At 38.8% G+C, this 25,875-nt stretch overlaps 1 protein-coding gene across 1 annotated transcript in view; it reads right to left on the bottom strand.

Moving 5' to 3' along the window:
- The window catches only part of GRIN3A (glutamate ionotropic receptor NMDA type subunit 3A), a 149,350-nt gene that overhangs the window by 42,641 nt on the left and 80,834 nt on the right, over nucleotides 1–25,875 (bottom strand). Inside the window, exons 4-5 of the mRNA XM_019729259.3 lie at nucleotides 7,186–7,331; nucleotides 3,060–3,175 (exon numbers count right to left, since the gene is read on the bottom strand). Of these exons, the coding sequence (XP_019584818.3) occupies nucleotides 3,060–3,175; nucleotides 7,186–7,331 (262 nt within the window). The remainder of the gene's footprint in view (nucleotides 1–3,059; nucleotides 3,176–7,185; nucleotides 7,332–25,875) is intronic.

The following is a 25,875-nucleotide window of genomic DNA, read 5'->3' as shown; positions in this document are numbered from 1 at the left end:
TATACTGAACAATAATTTATTGGGCAGTTACTATGTGCTTGTACATGATTTACATGTATTATTGTACTTCATCTTTATAACAACTTTATTGTAGACGTATTCTTCATAAACTCACTATGCAGATAGGGAACCTGAAGGACAGATTAAGTGACTTGCCCAATGTAGCACTGTCAGTAACAGCCACTCTACTCTAACCCAAACACTCAAGCTCCACAGCTAGTGCTCCAAGCATTGTATTAAATAATTAGTGAAAAGCAAGTAAAAGAACAAACTCAAAAAAAGGCAAAGGTCTTTGGCAGAAAGGTCACAAATCATTATTGTGCAGGTCCATTACTCTTTCTTCTCATTTGACCTTTATTGTCAGCTCACTCTAATGCATAAATTTGGGACATGTATTCATTTATCTCAGCACTTTCTTTTTTTCCAGAGCACGCAATATGTCTTTGTGCCCCTGGTGTATAGAGTATTTAACATGGCCAAAGACTTCCCACATGCTATTGAATTCTTAATAGTTTTGATTTGCTGTCCTAAGTACTCATGAAAAGGTTTCAAACTCAACGTGGAGCCCCAGTCTCTCATTTGCTTCACCTTTTGTCTCTTAAGCCTAAATAAATGCCGATTGGTGAAGTTGGGAGGGGTATTCAGTAGTCACACTGAGTTGGTGTTTTATCAATACTGTATAGAGTGAATGTATATTGAGCATGAAGGAATCAATGGACTCCATTTTCCCTCCTAAGTTCCTGAAGTCGTTTAAGCACTTTGGAAAGTATAGGCAGACTAGCAGGGTGCTTTTGATTAACTACGTTAGTAAGTGAACTGCGTACTTATTTCAAATCTAACCTAATGAATTATATACTAGGTAATGCATCATTTTATATAACTGTTCTATGCCTAGCATCTACTAGATATTATGAAAGGATATATAGCTGGACATATGAAACATTCCCGTAAGGAAGAGGAAGTGTTCATAAATTGCTTTGATGGTATTTCTATGCCTATAAAATCTAGTTAGTCAATAATAAAGTCCACATTTTCATAAGTTCAAAAAACCTAATTTTTATTAAAGGAAAGCATATAATATTTTTAAAAATTTCATTAAGAGAGAAATATTCCCTAAAAATCTCTGAGATTAAGATTTTTTTTTTTTAAAGCAGCAATCAAGACTTTTACTAGTATCTCTATGACATTGTTGTTTCTGGCTTATAAGTAACCTCCTTTTGTGTTTTACCAAGTTCTGTTTTTAGGTTGTAGACTTCTTGGCACGGGCAGTATTGAATTCAATTTTATGATTTGCATCTCACCCAGAATAAACCAGCAATGGTATTTTTTAGAAATAAAACAACAATGATGAGAATGTTATCTCTGTTCAAATCTGTAGTCTTTTTGCTCTCTTGCAAGGAGAGTTCTTCCATGGGCCATTCTGTAATTATCCCCCTTTTAAAACAATGTGGTGTCTGGAGATGATGGGAACTGCAAGACACTAAGTCTTAGGGGCCCAGATGGAAATATAAACAGGAAACCAGTGGGAAGTAAATGGTGTGGCATCTGGCACTGGGGTCTAACAGAGGCAAACGAGCCATCTCACCACTCCCTTTTGATAAGATAGGGTTGTCTCCTGAAGACAAAGGTGGAAAAATGGAGTCCGTTATTCTTGTGCCCGCTACAGTGATGCATCGTTCGTAGCTGCTAATGGCAGAAGGGACCTCAATTATTCAGTGAATATAGGACATAAAAAATGTAACATCCCTCTCATATCTCCAGATGCCACAAAAAAAGGGAATTTTTCCATTGTTACGTCAAAATGGGGTTACCTAATGAATGTTCATTTGGCTTTCAAGCTTTTTTCTTTTGTCTTTGAGCCTTTGCTATCTCAGACTGTAGTCTTAATAGACGACCACTACTACTAAATCTCTCTCTTCCTGAGTTCTAACTCTGGTTCAGGTAGAGGTCACTTTGCTTGGAGTGATTGATTTTGCTTAGGAGAAGGCACAAAGAAACAGCTGTTACATTCTCGTTCGTCACACAAGCAAAGACTTAAGTATAAAATTTGCTGATGTGTTTAAGGGAGACAGAGAGCAGCCATGGTTGGGAAATTGGATCAGAATAGTCTTGATACACTAGTTAACATACAGGAAAGTACAGTTTTCTGGGAAATAGAACTTGGGCACCCCCATGGGATGTTTCAAGTCAGTGTTTTCTGACAAGAACATGGCTGTCTTGAGAGCCAGCATACTTGTATGCTGTCAGAGAAGGGAAGCTGGGAATTGGGGAGACATGAAATTTGTTGGTTCAAACTATCAGCTCCATATACCTACTATTGTCCAATATCAAAGGAGCTACTGACAAAGCAATCCTTTGATCCTGAGGTTTGATTGATTGGTTGATTAAGTTAGAAGCAAAAATTGGCTGCCAGTGGGGAGAAAGGCAAACCTGAGGTCCCAAACAAGGTTTTGTTTAGGACTCTTAAAGGCTATTAAACTATAGAACGAGAATTTTTTTCCTGCTTATTTTCCAACTAGTGGAAAAACATGTATTTAAGAACCCTGAGATTTGGATTCTAATTTTGGTATTATCATCTAATTGTGTGATTATGAAAAAATGACGTAATGTTTCTGGGCTTTCTTGTGTATAAAGTGAGTAGATTGGATTAGATCAATATTGGGGTCTGCTTCCAGTTGTAAAATGCAATCATTCTAGGTTTTGCATTTTTGCATCAGATTCATTATAGGATTTGGCCATTAGAAAATACAAATTAATTTCAAATTGGACTCCCCATTTAATACATGATGCCACCACTCCCATCATCGTTTGGGTAACAACAATGTTTCTGTTGTTGTTGTTGTTGTTTTTCTGAACAGCTGTGTAAAAAAAATGTCTGTGGAGTAGGTGAAAAATGAATTCCTAACTTCAGCAACTTAATAGCTAAGTGCTTATGTGTTGAAAATGAAAACAAGGGAAGATGAATAGCATTTTGCCTTGACTTTGGTATGTGTGACTTGCAAGGTTGGCAAAATGAGCATATCCTGAGTACAAGTGAATTAAGAACGACTGATTAATACCTTCTATGGCAAATGGCTTCCCCACAGTAAGAAGTTTGCAGTCAGCATCTATTGACACTTCATAATCCAGAAGGGCTTTGTCCATGATGAAGGCGTCTAGTTTCTCTGGATCATTCCTATATTTAAGACCAAGAGAAGAAAAGAGAAGAATGATTCATTAATGGACAGGAAGCACTAAGCCTGACAGCTGGCTTTTGTTTAGGGGACAGAAACCTGGACACCAAGGGCAGTACAAGCTAGCTAGGTGCTGACTCGGCCTTGCTGACATCTCACTGACATAGAGAGAGCAGACCCGGGGAAACAGCCACTCTTATACGACAGCATGACCGCTCTCCCATGGGTTCATCTACCAGTTCCTTCATTACTGCTAAATCCAACAACAAAGCAAAGCCAGAGTGGCTCTGAATTGAATGGGAAGGGTCATTTCTCTTACATTAACTGAGTGACTTTTTGTGTGGGAGGCATTGTATTTATTGTTCGCAATACATTTTATCACTCATAATGACTCTGAGATGGGTTAATATTAACCCATATTAACAGGTGAGGACATTGAGACTCAGAGCGTTGAAGTAACTTGATCCCGGTTACACAGCTAGTAAGTGTTGGAGCCAGGGGGGCTCATTAGTCAGTATGTGGAAATTCTTATTTCTTTCTGTTATGATCACTATCGTATTCTTCAGAGAGCAGGCATTATTTCTTATTTAGAAGTCAATATTAAAAAAAAAATGCAAGTAAGAAATCTAGCACTCCTGGGGAAAAGGGAGTTAAGGTCTCTTGAAAGTCCGTAGGTTAGCATTCAATCAAAGGAAGAGGAAGCATCTGTAATAGATCTTAGTGATTGGATTTATTATCCCCAGACATTCATGTTTCACTCCCATCCCAGGGGGAGTTCAGGCAAGAATCATTTCAGGAGGTGTTCCTGAACTGTCTCGATGAATTGGCTGTGGACTAGGCTCCAGATGCCTACAGATGCCTTGCACGTCCTTCATGTGTTCTTGCCATTTTTTGGACTTAGGCACAGAGATGGTCCAAAGGAAGGCTATGCCTCAGCCCTGGCTGAGCAAGGAAGGAGGCGTTAGTTTCAAAGGGAACTGTTTAAGGTGTATACAATGAGTCATGTTTTCAGTCACCTCAAATCCTTTTTGGAAAGGTGCAGGACATACATCCATTTAAGAAAAGCTTTCTGACCCTCAGTGTTGTCTAAACAGCTTGGAAAAGAGAACAGTTCTTTTCTCTCCCGTCTGGGCTCAGTCATTCCTCATTTAGGGCCAAAGATGAGGCTGTTGGAATTCAATACACAGGAATGGCATCTAACCTCAGCGGAAAACATGGCCAGGGCCCATCAAAATCTAAAAGTGAAGATGTTCCTAGACACCTGTAAGATTCATCACTGGGCAGGAAATATATTTTTATATGGACGGTGTTTTCTGGGGCATGTGTGAACACACAGTAAGTAGGTCACCTTCCCTTCTTGGTGCCAATGACCGTTGCTTCTTCCTTCTACTCTCCTAGGAAGTAAAATGGCCAACTCAAAATACATCCCCTTGTCCATGGGTATTGGATTGAAGTTACAATGAAGCCTACATTTAACTTTAACTGAAATGAAGAACACCTCCTAGCTCCACAGCTGTGAGAAGCTTCAGAAAGTGTTGGGGATATAATTGTCCCCAGGAGCTGAGGATGAGGAACCTTAATGGAACCTTGGCAATAAAAATGGAACTGAAAGATGTTTCTTTAATCAAAGTTTTACTGCCACAGTAGCAGAATGTACCTTGGGGGCTACATAGCAACAAGTTACCGTTTACCATTACTCCACAAATGTGTGTGGTTGCAATAACAATAGAAAAAAATTGGGGTTCCATTTTTCTAACAAGTAATTCCTGAGGTCCATCCTCAGTGGTATCCTTAAAGTAACGACTCCTGATTTTGGACTGCAAAGTGCAGCTGGCTATGACAAGTCTGTATTGCGTAGGAAGGCAAGAAGCAATCAGCTCACAGACTCTCGTGGGGCCTTGACTCACTGGCGAGGAAGTGGCTGGGTGTGATCCAGATACAAGGAGCTTCTGGACTGGCTGAATCATCCTTATCGTTGGCAGACACTCCACTTGTTTCTCTTGTTATAGACTCATGCTCTGTCTTTTTGAGCATTCATTTCATAAAACACAAAATACAGTCACATAAACATACTAAAAGAAATGAATACTTTAACAGGGATTAATTTATTGGAAAACTGTCACCTGAGACAGCAGGACCCTAAATAAGGAGGACTAAGCCCAGGGAAATTTTGATAGGAGAGGGGAGAGATAGGTTTAAGACAGGAACCTGTCTTGTGCAGACTCCAAGGGTTGTGCCCTGCAGGTTAGGGCACTGGGATGTCAGGGGGAAACATGAGGACTGTGGTTGCCTGGAACGATGGCTAAGAGCTTAGGCAGTGACTAGGCCAAAAGTGGGGAGAAAGTCCCAGAGATAAGAAGTGAGAGACCATTAATGGTAAGCTCTGCCTAGATTCCAATTTTACCTTGATCTGTGAATCACCTGGGGAGCTTGTGAAAATGCAGACTCTGGGATGGGGCCTGAGATTGTGCATTTCTCACAAGCTCTCAGGTGCTAACTGGAATATGAATGCTGCTGGCACATGGACTTCTCTTTGAATATCAAGGACCCATTGTTCTCTTATGGTTTCTTTCCTAGCCAGAAGGAGTGGTTACATTCTAGAGCCCTGATTCTAGTCCCGACTCTGCCACTTGCTAGCTATGTTACCAGGGACAAGTTGCTTCTTTTGGACCTCAGCTTCTTCATCTATGCCTACTTTTCTATTTCTTCTCTCCAGGCTCAAGTGGGGCCAACTCTGAGTATTGGGGTCTTCTCAGGTGAAGCCTCCAGAATAAATGAATATCCAGAGTGAAGTGGAACTGGGGGCTGTAGCAGTGGCTCATGCCATCCTTTCACACTGCCAGAAGGGCCTAGTTCGTCAGCCATTACTATCTAGCTGGGAGCCACTGCTGTCACCCTGATGTCTTATTCTCTCTCTCAGCCACAAATTTGCCTGAAGAAGAGGTGGGAGGCAAAGGAGCCCTAACCTCTGTCGGAGAGGCACTCTACTGTTTTAATGTTCTTGCAAAATTAAAGAGCCATTTCATAGTACTTTAGCACCATATATAAGTTCGCAAATCTGAGAGCAAGGCTTCCTCTCTAGACTGTAGTCAAAATTCCATAAAATTGTTTTAGGGAGCTATTACCAGACCTCTTGAGAAATGCAGAGCCCTTATGTCCCGTGAAATTATGTATGTCCCTTCTTTCTTAAAAAAGAATTTGAGGTGGCAGGTCCTGCTCTCCATTGGGAAGATTATAGAGACACCAGTTTCCTGATGCTGCACAGTTCTAGGGATTGGAGGTTTGAATGTATGTCATTGTCCTGAGACCATTAGGCCAGAGGGAGAGGACTACATACTGTCATGCCATAGTGCTTATCAGGAGCCATTCCTTCCTTTCTCCCAGGCCAACTAGATGAGCAGGTCCATAACTGTACCATCTTCCTTTGCATTCAGCCTTACTGAATCACAGTGTCTGATAATGTGCCATGGCAATGTGATTGTTCTTGATTGTTTCTCATAAATCCTGATGAGAAGGATGCAGGCATGGGGTCATTGCCTTTTATCTTATTTCCTTTCTAAAAGAAATCTCTATGATAAATTCTACTTCCTTGTGGCAAGAGGAGGCAGTCTAGAAATTGGCTTAGAGATTCACTGTGAAGGAAGGGGTTGCTTTGGGACACTTTATCCTCTGGCTACATTCCTCAGTGTTTGATCATTTCTGCACCATTGTTTCCTCAAGTGATGTCAAACCAACATTTACTTCCCTCACCATCTGCTGCACTAATGACCACTGGCACTTTGAGCAAAGATACTGTTAACTTGGGAACACGCAAGTAAGTAGTAATCTAGGTCACATCATTAAATGCACACTATTCCATACTGCCTCCTGGATCTCATACAGTGTAAGCAGTATTGCTGAACACACAGCGGGTATATTTAGCTGTCATTTTCAAAAACTAACAAACACTACATCAGTACCTCAATGACTTATTTCAGTGAGAACTTTTTGGACCCAAGAGGTTGACACTCACTTCAGATACTCCACTCCATTGGAGGTGGCTGGTACATTGTATCTTCTCATATACTCATGCATCTCTGGGAAGCTTTGCCTCACATAGTCTTCAGCACTGCTTTCCCGGACAGTTCCAAAGCGGAAGCCTTGGGAGGGATGATGTAGCTACGGGAGAGAAACAGAAATGCCTTTAATATAAATCAGTCTTAGGATTGTTTTCAAAAATTTCCTTTTCTATTGTTGTTTGGAATCTAGTAATGTAGAATCTTATGCCACATGTAGGCATAAATATGCGCATAGAAATGTGTAGACATAGGTAGATGTCTTTCATATCCCAGCTTCCACATCAGTAATTGTTCTATCTTCAGAAGCAAACAGAGGGAAACAACAAACAGAAAATACAAAACAATTTCTTCTGTATATTGAGAATCTATCAGAATTCTTTAGAAACTGTATAAATGGGTATGTAGAATCAGCCTCGTTATTACAAATTGCATTTCAGACAAAGTATACAGTTAAGGTAACACATTAAAGATTGTGCACCTCCTTGGTTAGAAAATCACAAAGGCTAACTTAAAACCTTGCATCCTGAGATTGAAATATACCTGATCCAAAGCAGTGAACACATCTCTCTTATGTTTATCTGTCTTTATGCTATACAGCAGGTCCTCGGATAATGGCGTTTCCTTCAACGTCATTTCACTGTAACATTGATGAAATGTCATAGGAACTTAACTCTGGTTTCTATCAATTAGCCTATGGCAAAATTGGTTTTGTTATATGTCATTTTGCCACAGTTCCAAGAACATATTGATGTCATGAAGTGAGGACTTACTGTGCTACATTTTAAGTCTGTTGAATTTATTTTTGGTGTTATTATGAAATGATGTCTTTCCTTTAAGTAAGTGTATTAACCAATGCTGAGTCATGCTGTGTATTTGCTCAAATGGAATAGTATGCAAGACAGGTAGGAGCAACAGAGGGGAGGGGTAGCCGGAGTAGACCCAGGAATGTCACAGTTCTCCAGGTGCGAGACCTTGAGACCTCGAAGTGAGGGGAGGCAGTGCACTGGGGTCCTGCAGAGGCTTTCTGTCGCTAAGCACAGTCAGTATAAGGCTAGGGCACATGAAACAGAATTATTCATGACAGTTGTAGAGAAGTGCTAATGTGGAATCTAGACTTAGAGTATTTAAAATATAAGAATGAACTGGAATGAGGCCATATTATGAAAATAGTCGAATATCCTGTAGTCAACTCTATTTTGTAGATTATACTTCTCCACAATTGTTACAGTCAAATTTTTGCTTTTTTTTTGCTTCATGTTAACATATTTGATATTATTAGTTTAACCTGAAGCCCTGGGGACAGGAATCCATGGATGGGCTTCATGGAGTTTATAAAGCTCCTGGAATTATAGGCAACATTTTATGTAAATAGGTGTTAGTAATTTTTTTCTATGAGGGAGATAACACTTTAAAAAAAAAAAATTAAGTTTTAAAGTTGTTTACAACCCAGAAAGGTTAAGAATTCACTGAATATGATAGTAACTTATAGATGAAGGTGAATTAGTTTTGAAACACACTAAAGGTCTAACAATATGGCAGTACCGTGTTTCCCCGAAAATAAGACCTAGCCGCACAATCAGCTCTAATGCGTCTTTTGGAGCAAAAATTAACATAAGATCTGGTCTTATTTAACTATAATATAAGACCCAGTCTTGTATAATAATAATATAATATAATATAATATAATATAATATAATATAATATAATATAATATAATATAATACTGGGTCTTATATTAACTTTTGCTCCAAAAGATACATTAGAGCTTATTGTTGGTCTAGGTCTTATTTTCGGGGAAACATGGTAGTTAAATTATATGGCACATCTTTGTAGAATGGTATGCAATGTATAAATGTTTGTGAAACATATTTAACATATTTAAATATGTAAAATACATTTAATCAAGCAAGGCAATGCTCATATGACAAATGGAGAAAGCTTTCATATGGTATGACCAAAATTAAATATGTATTATTATTATAATGCTATGATCTACCATATACATCATATATGAGTAGACACTCACACACCTCGGAAGAAAATATATGAAGATATCAGCAATGCTTATCCCACTTGTGGTGAAATTACAGATGTATTTATTTATTTATACCTTGTCTACAGAAACATGCCTCATGTTTTTAAGTAGAAAAAACTTTATTTTACAATCAGAAAATAAATCACTCATTTATTTATTCAAATTTCACTGAGGACCCTCTTTGATTAGCTCTCAGAGTTACTGGGGCCACAAAGGTAAATACCTGTAATCATTGCTACATAGAAACTCACCACCTGGTTGTTTATGATATTTCTTTGTATACTCCACTGTTGAGGACATGATATGACATATCTCGTGCTTCATGTAATTGTTCCAGACACTGAACACATTCTAACATTACGGCAGCATACCCTTAATGAGGCCTCAACAATAACAGCAACAGCTGCCATTTATTAAATACTCCTTATGTGCCAAACATGGTGCTTAGTGCTTCACATGCTTTAACCTGTTTAATTCTCATAACAGCTTCATGAAGAGGGCTCTATCATTCCTTTTTTAAACATGAGTAAACGGAAGCTCAGAGAAGTGAAGTAACTGGCATAAAATCACACAGCTGGAAGTAGTGGGGACTGGATCAGATCCCAAGTCTGTCTGATTTCAAAGCCACTACTATTATTGAACACATCATCGTGACTTTTAACTCATGGCAGCAACTGGAGAGATGTTTATCAGAAGGAACTCACTAGACTTTTATAATATTCTTCTTAAGCCTTAGACGCCCTCACAATTCTCACAGTAGCCAATTTGCAGCCCCATGGCTTGAGCAAGGCAAATTAATCAGCATTCTTAACACCTATTCTGCCTAATACCTATTCACTTATTAAGGCCTAGATCAAGACTTTCTATATGAAATCTTTGGAGTTGTCTCATTCCACCATCCTATCCAGATAAACAGAAACAAAAATAATTTACATCCTATCCAGATAAAGAGAAACAAAAATAATGTATCTGTCCTGATACAGAAACTTGTACACACATAACATGTAGACTAGCTATTTATTTAACAATCTTTCATACTTCTCGTGTATTATCTCCTTAGATCCTTCCAAGAAACTTATTCTACTATCTTCCTTGTCTAGGTGAAGAAACTAAGGATTAAATATTTTGTCATTTGTCCAAGGTCACAGAACAACTTTGGATGTGGACTTTGGATGTGGAATTCGAAACCAGACAGTCTGATTGAAAATAGTGAACTTTTTACCACTGTGAACGATGCTTCTGACACTATGTTATACTAACTTTTGGTCTGGTCATTACAAAATTTGCTTCTTATGAGCCAGGCAGTGAGCTAGGGGTGTTAAACATTGTGAATTCTCACAATAATCCTGCAAGATAGATGTTATTTTACAGATTATGACGCTGAGATTTGGGTAAAGTAACAATCAAATTCTTTCAGGTAGAGAATAGCAAGATTCAGCCCATGTCTCTTCCCTGACATGCAGACCGAGTTTCATTCATTTGTGTATCACAGTTACCTACTGTGACACTTGGCATGTGACAGGTGCTCTACGCCTGTTTATCAGATTAATTAATTTTATTGCTATTCTTCCATCCTTTCTTCACCTGTTTAACTTCTACCCATCTTTCTACTCTCAGTTCAGTCATCCCTTCCCTAACTTGCTGTCCATGCCAGATCCTCTTTTCATAAAGCACTCATAGTACACATACTCTTCTTTTATATAACTTAGCACAGTTGCATTTTTAAAATTTAATTATGTAATTGTTTAAAGTCTAGACTTCCACCTTCTTTGGTGAAATGGAAGCTCTATGTAAACTATTTAACCATTGTATTACAATGACTTTCATCATGTAGTTGCTTAATAAAGTGCTTGATGAATAATTGACTGATAACTTTGAACTGAGAGGTAGATGAGAGCTTTGTCCTCCCACTTAGCATAACTATAGCTAAAGATGTAACTTACAACTCAAGCTTTCAAAATGAACCCTCCTTTTAAAGTAAAAAAGTTTTAGGTTAGTAATTAAAACACTTTTGTCTCATATATAAAAATAATTCCTTTCAGAAGGCCATTTTCTCACATTACACTGTGGCAATACTTTTATAGCCTATGATCTATCTCTAGGCAAACTCTGGGCCTCTTTTCTCTGCTGAGGGCATCAGTACATCATTCCTTCCCCAGACACTGGAAGGAGTCAGGAACCAGCAGATCCAGGCTCAGAATTCCAGTGGAGGACTGGCTCTCAGTGTTTTTGCCTTTCCATGGCTTTTGCTCATGGGTCTCCATCTCTGCCTTGCATGGCTCTAATGCCGGTGAAGGAAACAGTTTTGAAGTTTTGAGAATGGAAAGTTCTTCAAGTATTAACATAAATAACCAGACTCCACAGGAGAAAGCATTTTGTTAGCCCGACAGGGACCCCACTCTAACGCAGAGATATTTTACAACACTGCCACCACTCTAGTCCAACTCACTACCATTTCTGCTCTGCACATTCCCTCTCTTAAACTCCAGGCCAGTCAGAGTAATCTGTAGAGCCCAAATCTGATGATGTCACTCACTTACTTAACACTTGTCAATGGCTCCCCACTACCCTTGGGATAAAGTTGAAACTCTGCCTGTGGCCTCTAAGGTTCAGCGTGATCTTGCTCCTACCTTCTTCTCTCCAGCCCTACCCCCCACCCCCACTCTCCCTGCGGCCTCTAATCTTTAGCCAGTCCTCTCAGTTCTTCCAATGTGTACTTTCTGCTCGCTCAGCACTCTTCCCCACAGTCTTCATTCTGCCTGGAATGCTTCCTCCTCAAGCTTACTTTTCCTTTGTGCAGCTAATTCTTAAATGTCACTTCTTCAGAAAGGCTTTCACTGACTTCCATTGTACCCTGCAGTTTCACACAGCATTGATAACATTTGGAATTATTTGTTCAATGTTTGCTTTTCCTTATGGCTCATAAGTTTCCACAATGGCAGGGCTGATGCTTACCTCATTCATAAGTCTGAGGACAAATATTAGCTGCTATTACTGTCATCATCATCATAACAAATATGGTACTTGGCACATAGATTTTTTATAAATATTCGTTTAATAAGTAAGTCATTGTTATTAACACAAAGTTCTCTTAGGTTAGATATATTACCAATTTGATGTGTTTGTGATATTTCATGTTGTCTTTCCCATTAAAAATTAAAAATTTTGGGCTGGCCCGGTGGCTCAGGTGGTTGGAGCACCGTGCTCCTAATGCTGAGGTTGGGGGTTCCATTCCCACATGGGCCAGTGAGCTGCGCCCTCTACAGCTAAGATTGGGAACAACAGCTCTCCCTGGAGCTGGGCTGCCGTGAGCAGCCAGAGGTTGGCGTGAGCTACCACAGGCTGCTGTGTGCTGCTGTGGGCTACCGTGTGCCACCGTAGCAGCCGGTGGCCAGCGCGGGGAGAGCTGTCGTGAGCTGCTGTGAGCGGCCAACCTGATGACTGGTGACCAACTGCCTGGGGGTGGGGGGGCGGGGAGCGCAAGGCTCATAATACCAGCATGTGCCAGGGAGCTGTGTCCTACACAACTAGACTGAGAAACAATGGCTTGAACTGGAGTGGCGGGGGGAGGCGGAAGAAAGGGGGAAAAAATTAAAAATTTCTATTTAATTTTTATCTTAATTAATTTAAAACAATATGTTCTTTTTCATTTCTGCATGTGAGAGTCTAATGGAAAAGACAATGGGCTACTCAGCAGTCACAGAATAATAGAATCAGAAAAGAGATCTGAGAAGTAATTGATGCAACCCGATGGACTGGCATAGTCTATCTTGTGTGTCCACGTGGAGTGTAATTCAACGTCCAGTGATGTCAGAAAGTCTGAATCAAAGAGGGAGGATAAATGCATACAAAGAGCTAAAACGGATTTGAGCTGGATTACAGCCACCACCAGAAAGTCCCAGAGAGAAAAGAATTTCTTTAAAGTCTCAGATAAATATTTCACCAGTTCTTCCAATTCTGTTTTTATTTGTGTCAACCTTTTCAGGCCTTGGGGAAATATGTAAGGTTAAGCTAACTATTTGTATGTGAATTGCTCACTATTAATGGAATACTGAACTCTAGCCAGAGCACCTACATAGAGAATAATCAGATATTTTGCAAGAAGCAGAGAAATGGCTCAAAACAAAATGATGCTCAACATCACTAATCATCAAGGGAATGGAAATCAGTGATAATATACAATGATATACCACCTCATACCAGTCAGAATGGCTATTATCAAAATTAACAAACAATATGTGTTGGTGAGGATGTGGAGAAAAGGGAACCCTTGTGCACTGTTGGTGGGACTGCAAACTGGTACAGCCACTGTGGAAAACAGTATGGAGATTCCTCAAAAAACTAAAGAGGGAAATACTATATGACCCAGTCATTCCACTTCTGGGTATTTATCCAAAGAAAACAAAAGCATGAATTTGAAAAGATATATGCACCCCTATGTTCACTGCAGTATTATTTACAATAGCCAAGATACAGAAGCAACCAATGTAGCCATTGAGAAATGGATAAAGAAGATGTGGTATTTATATAATGGACTATTATGCAGCAACAAAAAATAATGAAATCTTGCAATTTGTGACAACATAGATGGACCTAGAGGGTATTATGCTAAGTGAAATAAGCAGAGAAAGACAAATACCACATGGTTTCACTTATATGTGGAATCTAAAAACAAAACAAAACAAAACAAAAGGAGACTCATAGAAACAGAGACCAAAGGGATGTTTACCAGAAGGGAAGGAGCGGAGAATAGGTAAAAACGAGAAGTGGAATATTGTTAATAATACTGTGATCAGTTTGCATAGTGACAGATGGTTACCAGAATTAGTGGGTGATCCCATTGTAAGGTATAAAAATGTCACATCACTATATTTTACACCTGAAACTAATATAACCAATATAAAATTATATACAACTATATTTATATGCTTAAACAAACAAACAAAAAAATGGAAGCAAACTCAAGAAATAATCAGGTTGTTATGTCCAAGGTAAATGTGATGCTTTAGATTAAAACAATCTTAATGTTGAATATTTTCATTTAAGGTTTGCATTTGTATTTATCTAAGATTAATACTTAAATAACAAATGGAATGTAGTCACTGGACCTGGTATCATGTCCTTTGAAACTGGATGGGAAGGGAAATTCTTAACTTGCCCAGGGGAATGGGGTATCTTAGGTATTGAGACCACAGCTCCTCCTCATCCATTATTTTGCCCACTTAAATCCTATGATATGGGGTGGTCTCAGAGTTCACAAGGGCTTTAAAAGTCATCTACTCAAATCGTCCACCTCAATCCTTGATAGCAAAGCTAAATACTCCTATACCCCTGGAGTTTCTTCAAAATGTAGATTCTGACTCGTTAGGTCCTGGTTGGAGCCTGAAAGTCTGCATTTCTAACAAGCTCCCAGTTGATGCTGATATCTTGGTTCACGGACCAGACTTGAGTAGCAAGCTTTGCTTACAACATCACTATTAAGTGCCTGTTAAGTATCTGCTTGAACGTCTCCAGTGATAAAGAAATCACTCCTCTTGAGGCACATCTTCTATATATGAAGGATGAATTTGTGTCCCACCCAACCAATCTATCTATTTGAATATATAATAACAACAACAATAATAATGAAATAACAGCTACTATTTTCAAATATTTACTATATGCTAATACATATAAATCTAACAAGATTACTGCTGTTATTATTTATTATTGCATATGAAGAACTGAGATTCAGGGATATTCAGCACATTAAGACCAGCAGAAAGTGATAAATTCAGATCTGAATCGGACTGTCTGACTCGAAGCCCTTAACTTTATCTAGCACTACATTCTGCCTTTATTGACGTTTGTTGTCCAAGTTTTCAGGATACCTCTAAATAATACATACCTGTATGCACTACAATTTCAAAATCATTTTGGTTATTATAGGTGTGGCCATATAATTTATGTTGCAAACTAGGACACTTTTTTAAAAGGGGACACTACTGAAAATTACACAGGAAAAATAGGCACACAAGGATGGTCCCCAGCAAACAGAAATATGTGTTCGCTGAGTTATCACTGATGCTCTGAACATTGGAATATAGAAAAATGGGGCTGTGACTGTTTCTGAACCCTCTCCAATTTCTAATGTGAATTACTGAGTCATGTATGTCATAATTCTTTTTTCCGTGTTATTCCTATTTTCTTCTACAGAAGCTAAATTCTCCATTTAAATTTAAGCATTTTACTGCCTCTCTCTTCATTTTCAGTCTGAAGCCCTGTATGTTCGGTCAGCTAATTTCTAGTTAACAACATTCTTTGACATCGTTTTGATTTACATGTGCTTTAGCTCACGTTATTCTGACAACTGGGGTCATTGCATCAAATCCCTTGTATAGACTAGGGCTCAGCAAATTATGCCCCATGGGCCAAGTTCAGCCTGCCACCTTTTGTAAATCAAGTTTTTTTGGAACACAGCCATGCTCATTCATTTACATATTGTTTATGGCTGCTTTTACACTACCACAGGAGAGTTGAGTAGGTATGAAAGAGACTATATGGTTTCACAAGGCCTAAAATATAGGTGCCAAAAACATGTATACACATTTCAAGAGAGGAAAAAACTGTATTAAGATTGTAATACTCTTGCAAACAGTGCCGCTGATAAGGGGCTAATATCCAAAATATATAAGGAACTCATACAACTCCACACCATAAAAACAGCACAATTGAAAAATGGTCAGAGGACCTGAAGAGACATTTCTCCAAAGAGGACATACAATTGGCAAATAGACATATGAAAAAATGCTCAACATCACTAATCATCAGAGAAATGCAAATAAAAACCACAATGAGATATCACCTCACCCCAGTCAGAATGGCTGTCATCAACAAGACAAATAGTAACAAGTGTTGGAGAGGCTGTGGAGAAAAAAGAACCCTCATACACTGTTGGTGGGAATGCAGACTGGTGCAGCTGCTATGGAAGGCAGTCTAGAGGTTCCTCAAAAAATTATGAATAGAGTTACCATGTGACCCAGCAATCCCTCTCCTAGGTATCTACCCAAAAAATCTGAAAACATTTATCCATAAAGACAAGTGTGCTCCAATGTTCATTGCAGCTTTATTTACAGTGGCCAAGATATGGAAACAACCAAAATGTCCTTCGATAGCTGAATGGATAAAGAAGTTGTGGTATATATACACAATGGAATACTATTCTGCAGTAAGAAAAGATGAAATAGGACCATTTGTGACAACATGGATGGACCTTGAGGTTATAATGCTAAGCGAAATAAGTCAGACAGAAAAAGCAGAGAACCATACAATTTCACTGATATGTGGTGTATAAATCAAAAACAACAAAAGAACAACACAAGCAAATGAGAAACAAAAACTCATAGACACAGACAATAGGTTAGTGATTACCAGAGGGTAAGGGGATGGGGGGGTCGTAGATGAGGGTAAAGGGGATCAAATACATGGTAATGGAAGGAGAACTGACTCTGGGTAGTGAACACACAATGTGATTTATAGAGGATGTAATGCAGAATTGTATACCTGAAATTTATGTAACTTTACTAACAATTGTCACCCCAATAAACTTTAATTAAAAAAAATTGTAATACTCAATATATACCGATAACAAAAGATGAATACAAGTCATGCATATACATTTTTTTGGCATCCCCGATATTTACTACCTGGCCCACACAGAAAATGTTTGCTGGCCCCGGGTATAGACAATATGGATCGAACCATCTCCTTGACTCCCATATTTCAAATTGTCTTTCTATTCTAAAATCCCATTGGTCACTTAAGAGATGCCATCTTTCCAGGTAAATGAACAGACAGGTTTGATAAATCAAGTCTGGCTTCCTGGCACTGCCCAGACTAAGGCTTTAGTATGATGATACATCTCATTTCTAGCTGCGTGGAGTGTTCAATCCCCCAACAGGAGGGCCTGACCATTATAGTCCTTTGTTCCTTTCTAGGACCAGTCATAGGAAAGCTCCAGTTATAAAATTTCAAATTGAAGCATCAGTATGATGCTTGGACTAATTTTAAATTTAATCTCAGGGGCAGGTAGTGTTGCAGGGGCCTCCAGAGGCCTGAGGCTACAAGAACTGGCCAGTGATATACATACTCATTCTAGCTGAGTTCTTTCTTCATCTCACCCTTTTTTATGTCACTCTCCTCCATTTCTCATTCTTTGGATGCAAACTTGGTACCTGCAATCTCATCAAAGCTGGAGTTCTTTATTATTTTCGCTATTATTTCTTCTCTTATTTTAATAATGGTAATAGCTAGCTCTTATTGGAGAGCGCCTTCACTTCTGGCACTGTGCCAAGATCTTAAATTCATCACTTCATTTAATTCTCACCGCGTCCGTCCTTTTGTGGTATACATAATCATTACCCCTATTTTAAAGACGGGGGAACTGAAGCTTGAAGCAGTTAAACAACTTTTTGCCCAAGGCCACAAAACCAGAAAGTGGCCGATCAAGGAACCGAATCCAGAAACCTGAGTATTTGTACTATTAATCTCTCGTTTATACTACCTTTGGGAAAGAGCCTTTTTTTTGAGAAGCTATATAGATGAGAGAGGCATTCCTCAAGCCTCAGGTTCAATTTAGTCCAAACAATTTGTGCAAGCTTAAAGAAATGAGACAAAGAATCCATATCCTTTGGGTTTTTAAACAAGGTGTTTATCAGTTATAGAAAGAGCTGCAAAAACAACAACATCTGAGTTGTGCTGTTTACAAAACTCATTCATGCATATTATTCCATTCACTAAGCACAAGCAGTATGATAGTTTCTGTGTTCTATGCATTAAAGTTAAAAAAAAAAATAAGCTAGATGGATGGGCCAAGCTCCCTAAAACAAGCTCATTCATTCATCGTGTAGTCCACAGGGGTCCAATACTTGTGCTCAGTATTCAGCAGTCTTGAGGGTGGTGGTAGGAGGTCTGAGCCCTGCCCCTTCCATCCCTGCCAGCCTCACCACATCTTCACATACATCTCTGTTGCCACACTGGCCATCTTAATGCTTTTGATTTTCCTACTCTACTTAGGTTACAGGTGGGGGCTAGGTACTTACCCTGAAGAGCGATGTCAAAGTGGGGAGGCTGTAAAAATATAGAGCCCAGGCTAATGGAAAGGTAAGTAGCTAGAGGAGATGCTAGAGACCATTTAGTCCATTCATTTATTTTTAGAGATAACAAGACAGGTAGCTTCTATTTATTAAGCACTCCCCATGCGTCAGGCATGGTGCTAAAAACTTAACATGGATTATGTAATTTAAGCCTTGTAACAGCCCTATGAGTCATTTATTATCATCTCGAACTTTCACACGACACTAAGGCTTCCGCTTAAATAACTCGCCCAAGATCACTCAGCCAATAAGTACATAGGAGGATTCTGAACTTAGTCGGACTCCAGATTTAGGCCCATGATGAGAAAGGTGAAGAAGGGACTTGCTCCACGTCACACAAGTAATGCAAAGGTGAGTTTACAAAACCCTCACTCAGGCTTAAATATAACCCTGTTGAATGTAGACTCCCTTCCCCAAATGAATATGGCTGATACAAATAGTTGCTCTTTATTTCTTTTTAATATGCTATGTTCAATAACACCTCCCTATCTACATCTACTATTTGTGAAACTGTAAGTTTCCAGTCTTTATTTCCTTCTCTAAAAGATAATTACCTGAATGAAATTTGCTCAGCAACATCCATGACATGACCCAGCAGTACTCATTTACTAGGCCTCTGAAAGTCTTCGGTATCTTTCTGCCTCATGCATAGTAACACAAAGGCAGGGCCTGTGATCATGACTTTATAGTGTCTAGCGTATGCACTATGGAGAGCAAACCAAAAAATGATAGAATTTCTCCGGGGAAGTATCATTATTCTGCTATAAATGTTCTATCTATGCCTTTGTTTTCTCTTCCCTTCTTTTTTTTTTTTTTTTTTTTTCAGGTAAGTCTCTTTTCTTTTTCTTCTTCTTCTCTGACCCTGGTTTCAGTGTCTTATTCCATTTATCTGGCGCCACCTACCCTTTTCATTTCACTGAGACCCTTCCGATTGTCTTAGTCAAAATCCCCTTGAAATCCCATTTTATGCTGAGTGATCCTGTGGTGCTAAGTCCATTTCTCCCCCATATGTCAGACTAATTATTTCACTACTGATACTACCAACACAACTGGTGTTTCCAAATAAGGAAGCATGAGATTGTAATGATCACAATGGCAGTGATGGTGGTGGTGATGTACCAGCTCACCATGTGCCAGGCATCGTTTAAATGCTTTAGCCATATTAACTTTTTAAATCTTTCCAACAATCCTGTCAGGCTGATTTTATTATTATGCACATTTTATAGATGAGAATCCTGAGGCACAAAAGCAACTAACTAACTGGTCTAAACTTAAGCAAATGGCAGAAATGGGCAGCCTGTGTGGCTCCATTGTTTATCCTCTTGACCACTAGAGCACACAGTACAAAGCGTTTTGCTTTACCAGTTGTTCCTTTAATTGCTGTGAGACTGACTAAGTTTCCTTAATCTGCAAAGCGGCTAATTGAAAGAGTGCAGCCATTGTATGTGTACCCCAAAGGCCAACTGGGGGAGCTTAATGAGCCCCTAACGATCTGTTAATACTAGTAGCCATCATTTATTGTGCTGATGATATGCATGGCTCTCCACATCCACCATCTCATTTCAGACTTCCTGGAACCCTCTGAGGTAGGTTCTGTTAAAAGTCCAGTTCATGGATGGGGCAAGTGAAGCTCAGAGACATGAAATAACTTTCCACAGGGCTCTTCAGCTCGTGCTGTTGGAGTCAGTGATTATACACACTTATCAGCTGATTCTAGAACCCAACTACATGGAAGATACGGTTTTAATGGGAGTTTCAAAGGTCATTACGATCATAACACAATTAATTTAGGACCATGATTGTTCTAAAGATGTGATTCCACTGTAAGCAGCAGAATTGGGGCCTAAAGCAGGTCAGCTGAGGCCAGAACAGACGCTTTTTATGGAAAAAGGGAGGATTTCTTTAAGTCCATAGCATCAGAATAACCCTGGCTTTCTGTTTATATCATTGACTTGCTATCCAGCCAAACTTCAAGGTGAAAAATGAGGTGTGGACGGTGGAACTCAAACCTCTCTCTTGAGTCATTGCCCATCACTAGCCATACTGTCTCCGGCAGACTGAGCCGGCTGTAAGGTCCGTGCCCAAACCAGAGTCAGCAATTCTGGGCTGATTAAATGCAAATGAATGAAAACAGCTATAAATTTCCCTTCAGTCTAGTGATGTAAGCTTTTTGGCACAACTCTACCCACATCCTTGTGGCAGAGGAACTTGTTTTAATGCCAGTTTTGATTGAATTATACAACACAGAATTAAATATTAAAGCATGTCGAGTGTGGCCTTCATTCAGGGTGGGTTGGGTGTGAAAATACAGTAGGAGGTTTAGTCTAAAGGTCAGTAACCCCACAGCATGGACCTTAAGAACCCAGTGTTTTGCTGAAGCTGCTAAAGGAAAACAGATAAACAGAAAGACAGACAAACTACCGAATAACAGAAGAGAAATCCTTTCCTCTTTCCTGCTTTATTTTTTTTCAGACTAGCCCTTGGGCTGTATGTAATAGTCTTCTTGGCCATGGATGAATAATTCATCTGTCTTTGCCTTGAAGTGCTCATGGAATCAGTGATGGAGCCATTATGATGGAGAGGCCCTCAAAGATTCAGACATCTATTCTGAATCAACTTGTCCAGAAGAAGATACCTCCCCTCCCCCCTCCCCCAGGGCAGCCTGCCTGTAGCATTGCTCCCAGCTTTTCTACTTGACACCATCTCCCAGTTTATGAGTGAGCTGGGGTTTGCTTATCTTTCTTTTCTGTTCAGCACATTTGCTCCTGTTATATGAATCACAAGAGCAGCACAACTCAAGTAGCATTTTGCTTTGTGAGCCAAGCATCAGAGGGCAGCAGTCAGCTGAGTTAAAAAGACATCCTCTTTCTCCTTCTTTTGCAAATTTGAGAAAATTTTTATGCAGCAATAAAAAAAAAAAAAAAGCGTAATGATTCATAAAGTTTGTAGTTGAGAAAAATGAGGATCAGCAAGATTAAGCAACTTGGCCAAGATAAGTGGAGCTATGCCGTACACACATTTAACATATTGAACTGTGTGCTGCATCTGGAACTTCACCTGAATGTAAGTTCTGATTCCACTCTCTGGAGTAATCCTCATGGCAAACAAATTATGAGCATGACATGAGGAGTTTATGATTCATCTGTAGAAACTGACTTGGTGCAAACTGGAAGAGCAGAGCTATGAATTATCTCTAATGACTAGATAGTAGCAGTAAATGCTTACTTAGTGTTTGATGAATGACTACACCCATAGTGTAGAGAAAGTAAAAAATGGAAGTTGAATCAGAACCTGAAAACTCATGTTAATTAATTTACACGGAGTTAAAAACAGTTAAGTGTAATTATTGGTATAAAAAGTAATTGTAACTGGAAGCTAATTGATTGTTTTAAAATCATCTGTTACAATAGTATATACTAAAAGATGAAATATTTTTAACTAAAAAATTGATTTAAAAATTTGTTTACTTATTAAATCCTGAAATAACTCTTCCTTCCTCTTTTCTTTGTTCCTATTCTCATAGATAACTTTCAGAGAAACTGGCTCATTAGCAAATGGACCATTTCTTCCTGGAATTATAGAATGTTAGACCTGGTTATGTTAGAATGATTTAATTCATAACCCTTAATTTGCAGATGAAGAAACTAGAGGTGACCAAGGTTAAATGACTTGTTCAGGGCTGAAGACTTGATTAAGGCAAAGTTGGGACCAAAACCTAGTTTCTGGTTCCACTATCCTGAGATTACTCAAATCATGTAAATAAAAATAAATGTTAAAAGTCTATGAATCCATGGTTATTTAAGGATGAAAATTGGACAGAAGCAATCCTGAAGATCTGGATCAATGTTTGGACTGTTGAAAAGGAAATCATGGAAAAACTTACTAATTTCACTTTATGAAAAATTTTCAAAAACATCTTCATTTATTTAATGTCACAAGTAAAACAGTGAATAGTGAATCTATTCTCACTGTAAAAACAAATAGAAGTTTTATGGCATAAAACATTGTAGGATCTCTTTTTCCTCCCTGATTCTAGAAGTAGCCTTTGCTGTAACATCCTCTAGAAGTAGCCACTGCTGACATTTTAGTGGTTACCATGATGAGCATTACTGAACTCACCTCACTATCTAAGAGACCGAATTTGGTATTTAGACATCCTTTTTTCATTACAGACTGGAAAATGTACCAGTCTTGTTCAAGATTATTGTTCTATCTGAGGAGCATGCGATGAGTTTAAGTTTAAAGGTGTGGCTAGCTGGTGTGCAAACCACAGAGTGACACCAATCTCATAGATTTCCACAATAACTTTTTTGTCTATTTTTTCCCAGCTAATGAACTTCAAAAACACCTTCTTTCTGACTTTCCTCCCAATAATCCTGAGATATCAAGATGAAGAACGGTTGTGTTCTCCATTTATAAAATAGGAAACCAAATTCTAGAGAGATTAAGTGGTACAGTCGATTGATTGTATTCATGGTTCCAATTCTTCTTCCCTCTTTGATTCATACTGTTTGCCATGCCACCATAAGTGCCCACCCTCTCCGACTCTGGTCATGGCCATGTGACTTACTGTTGTTACTGGAATGTTAGTAGATAGGATGTAAGCACATTTTTGGAAAAGTGCTTACACATTTCTGCTTATCTTATAGCCCTCTGCTATCACCATGAGAAGGACATGCCTGGATTAGTCTGCTGGAAGATGAGCCATGTGGAGTAGAGTCATATCACCCCAGCAACTACTGAAGTCACCCCAGATAAGCCAAGAGCTAGCTGACCCCCACACAGTAGGTGAGCCCAGACTAGGTCACCTGAACCTGGCAAGCTTGTGAGCTTTCCGTTGTATGCCACTGGTGTTTTGTGGTTGTTGGTTATGTGGTATTATTGTAGTAACAGGTAACTGACACAGTGGTAACAACTATAAATGAGAATCCAGAAATTTAACTAAGATCTTCTGTCTCTAAGCCCAGTGCTCATGTCATTTGACCCAATTTTGCCATTTTGCATTTGTATCTGTTATTACCTCTGCCTGGGATTCCCATTTCTGTTGGTTCCTCCTATTCTTTCTTTAAAATCCAGATTAGGTACTATCTCCTTTTAGAAGCCTTCTCCGATCTTCCCAAGAGATAACTATCTTCCTGGGTGCCACCTCTCCTTTTTACATCTTTTTATTATTTCACAAATCACAGTGTAGTAGAGTTAGTTATTGTATGTATTTCTGAAGGGAATATGAGTTTCTCTGAACTCTTTTAGAAACCATCACAGTACCTCATTAATATTTTTGGAATTATACTAACTGGTAGAAAGAAGAACATGGAAGAAGAAACAAATGATTTCTTGTTGAAAGATTTCAAGCATATTTCCAATTTGGTCTTGTCTGCCACTTAAGTAAGGTCTCTGAGTCAAGTGATAAGTTTAAGGACAAAGAATTCATTAATTCAGCACATCTATCTGTCTATCTATCTATCTATCTATCTATCTATCTATCTATCTATCTACCTACCTATGTATCATCTATCTAATCTATCTATATTGTGCACCAGTTGATAACCCCCTATAAATAATAAAGAAAAGGTCTCTACAAAGGCAAACCAGACAATTACAGATAGTGATAAAAGAAGAGAGAAAAATGAGAAAAAATAAAGAAAAGAAAAAAATGGTATGATGAGATAAAAGTCAGATGGGGAGGGCACTTTGATAGGGCAATCAGGATATTGGGTACTTAATGGTGAACACACTTCCTTTCTTAGTTTTACTGCAGTGTTGTAACATTCACTTGATTATAGATTTCTTGGGGACAAAATTGTGTTCATTGTTCTTCATATCTTCCATAGACTCTAGACACAGAGCATAACTTGCTGGCTGATTTATTATTCTGATAATAAAGGGCACAATAAATTCATTGTGTCAGAGGGTAAGGGGGTGGGGGTGGGAGATGAGGGTAAAGGAGATCAAATATGTGGTGATGGAAAGAGAACTGACTCTGGGTGGTGAACACACAATGGGATTTATAGATGATGTAATACAGAATTGTACACCTGAAATCTATGTAATTTTACTAACAATTGGCACCCCAATGAATTAAAAATAAAAATTATTATTACTATTGAAAAAAAAAAATTCATTGTGTGTGTGTGTGTGTGTGTGTGTCGTGTCTTCCTTTCGAATTTTAAAATTTATGCTACTTGCTTGGAGGGTTATTATAAGTCTGTAAATTATACGAATAAATTTAATATTCCTTGGTAATACTTTTAGACTTCTTCTGAGATTTCCCATTTAAAAATAATCACAGGCTTTATTTTAAAGATGTATGTCAAAGCATAAAACCTGAATGTCAAGAATGTTGGCTGTCATTTTTCCTGAAAAACACAAGGATGCATTTGGTCTTGGCCTATTGTTAGAGATATGAGAAGAACAACCATAGCGGAGCCTCAGCGTTTATGTTAGGTATAATCTGTTCTTCATTCATCTGGTCATCTACACCTCTGGAGATTTAACAAATAATTACAGAACACTGACACAAGCCAGCCACTGTGCTCAGGTATTTTACATACATTATCTCCTAAGTGCCGAAGGACAGTGCTATGAGTAGGTATTAATTTTCATTTCTTAGGTGAAGAATCTGAGGCTTAGAGTTTAAATACTTTGTCCAGGATCACAAAGCTCAGTTATGTAGCAGAGACAAGATCAAACACAAGTTTTCTGACTTGAAACAGGATTTAGAGATCTTTCTTTTTTTTCTCTTTCTTCAGCAAATGTTTATTAAGTGCCAGGCTATGTACTAGGTTTTGGAAATACAAGGATGTTCACAATGGCCTGGGGAGTTCTCATGAGATGCTTTCCATGTCACCCCAAGAATCTCAGAAGAGAGGAAAAGAGGAAATGAAGGAAAAAAGAGTGGGTTTGAATATCCTATGTAGCTGTTTGTCTATTTAGAAGAGCAACTTTTGCACTGAATTCCCAGGAAAGCCAGTGGTTCTCACATGCTCCTCTCACAGAAGACACTGCCCCCTAGTGCTGGAAGTAACGGCCAATGGGTTGACCAGGTATCTCAGGCCGGAAGCGGTGCCCTGCGACTGTCGTGTTTTACCCGCAACCTCCTTAGACGAGGGACACCTGGGACTTGGGCAGGCTAGTGAGCTTTCATATTTTCCTTCAATGCAAATTGGTCAAGTAAACTTGCCTTTTCTGAGGCTTGGTTTTCTACCAGCATTTAGTTTTCAAACTTTCCTCTAATATGCATAATTGCTAAAAGAAAGAGGCTGTAGAACAGCCATGAATTATGGCTTTTAGGGGAATGAACATTGCAGTTAATGTTGCAAGACAGCTTCCATTATAATCCCGTTTTCACATCCTTGTGATTTTTGGGGGGGAGTATCGGGGGAGGAAGAATTTTCCTTTGAGCTAAAATTTTCCATGGCTTGACACAGCACAAGGTGATTTTCAAAAAATGAAACATTTGCACAAACACCTCTATT

The sequence above is a fragment of the Rhinolophus sinicus genome, chromosome 16 (assembly GCF_057876585.1).
Source record: "Rhinolophus sinicus isolate RSI-liver-muscle chromosome 16, RSI-T2T, whole genome shotgun sequence".
In the NCBI taxonomy this organism is placed as follows: Eukaryota; Metazoa; Chordata; class Mammalia; order Chiroptera; family Rhinolophidae; genus Rhinolophus; species Rhinolophus sinicus.
The sequence above is the reverse complement of the archived record's forward strand: the minus strand, read 5'-3'. Positions and strand labels throughout refer to the sequence as shown.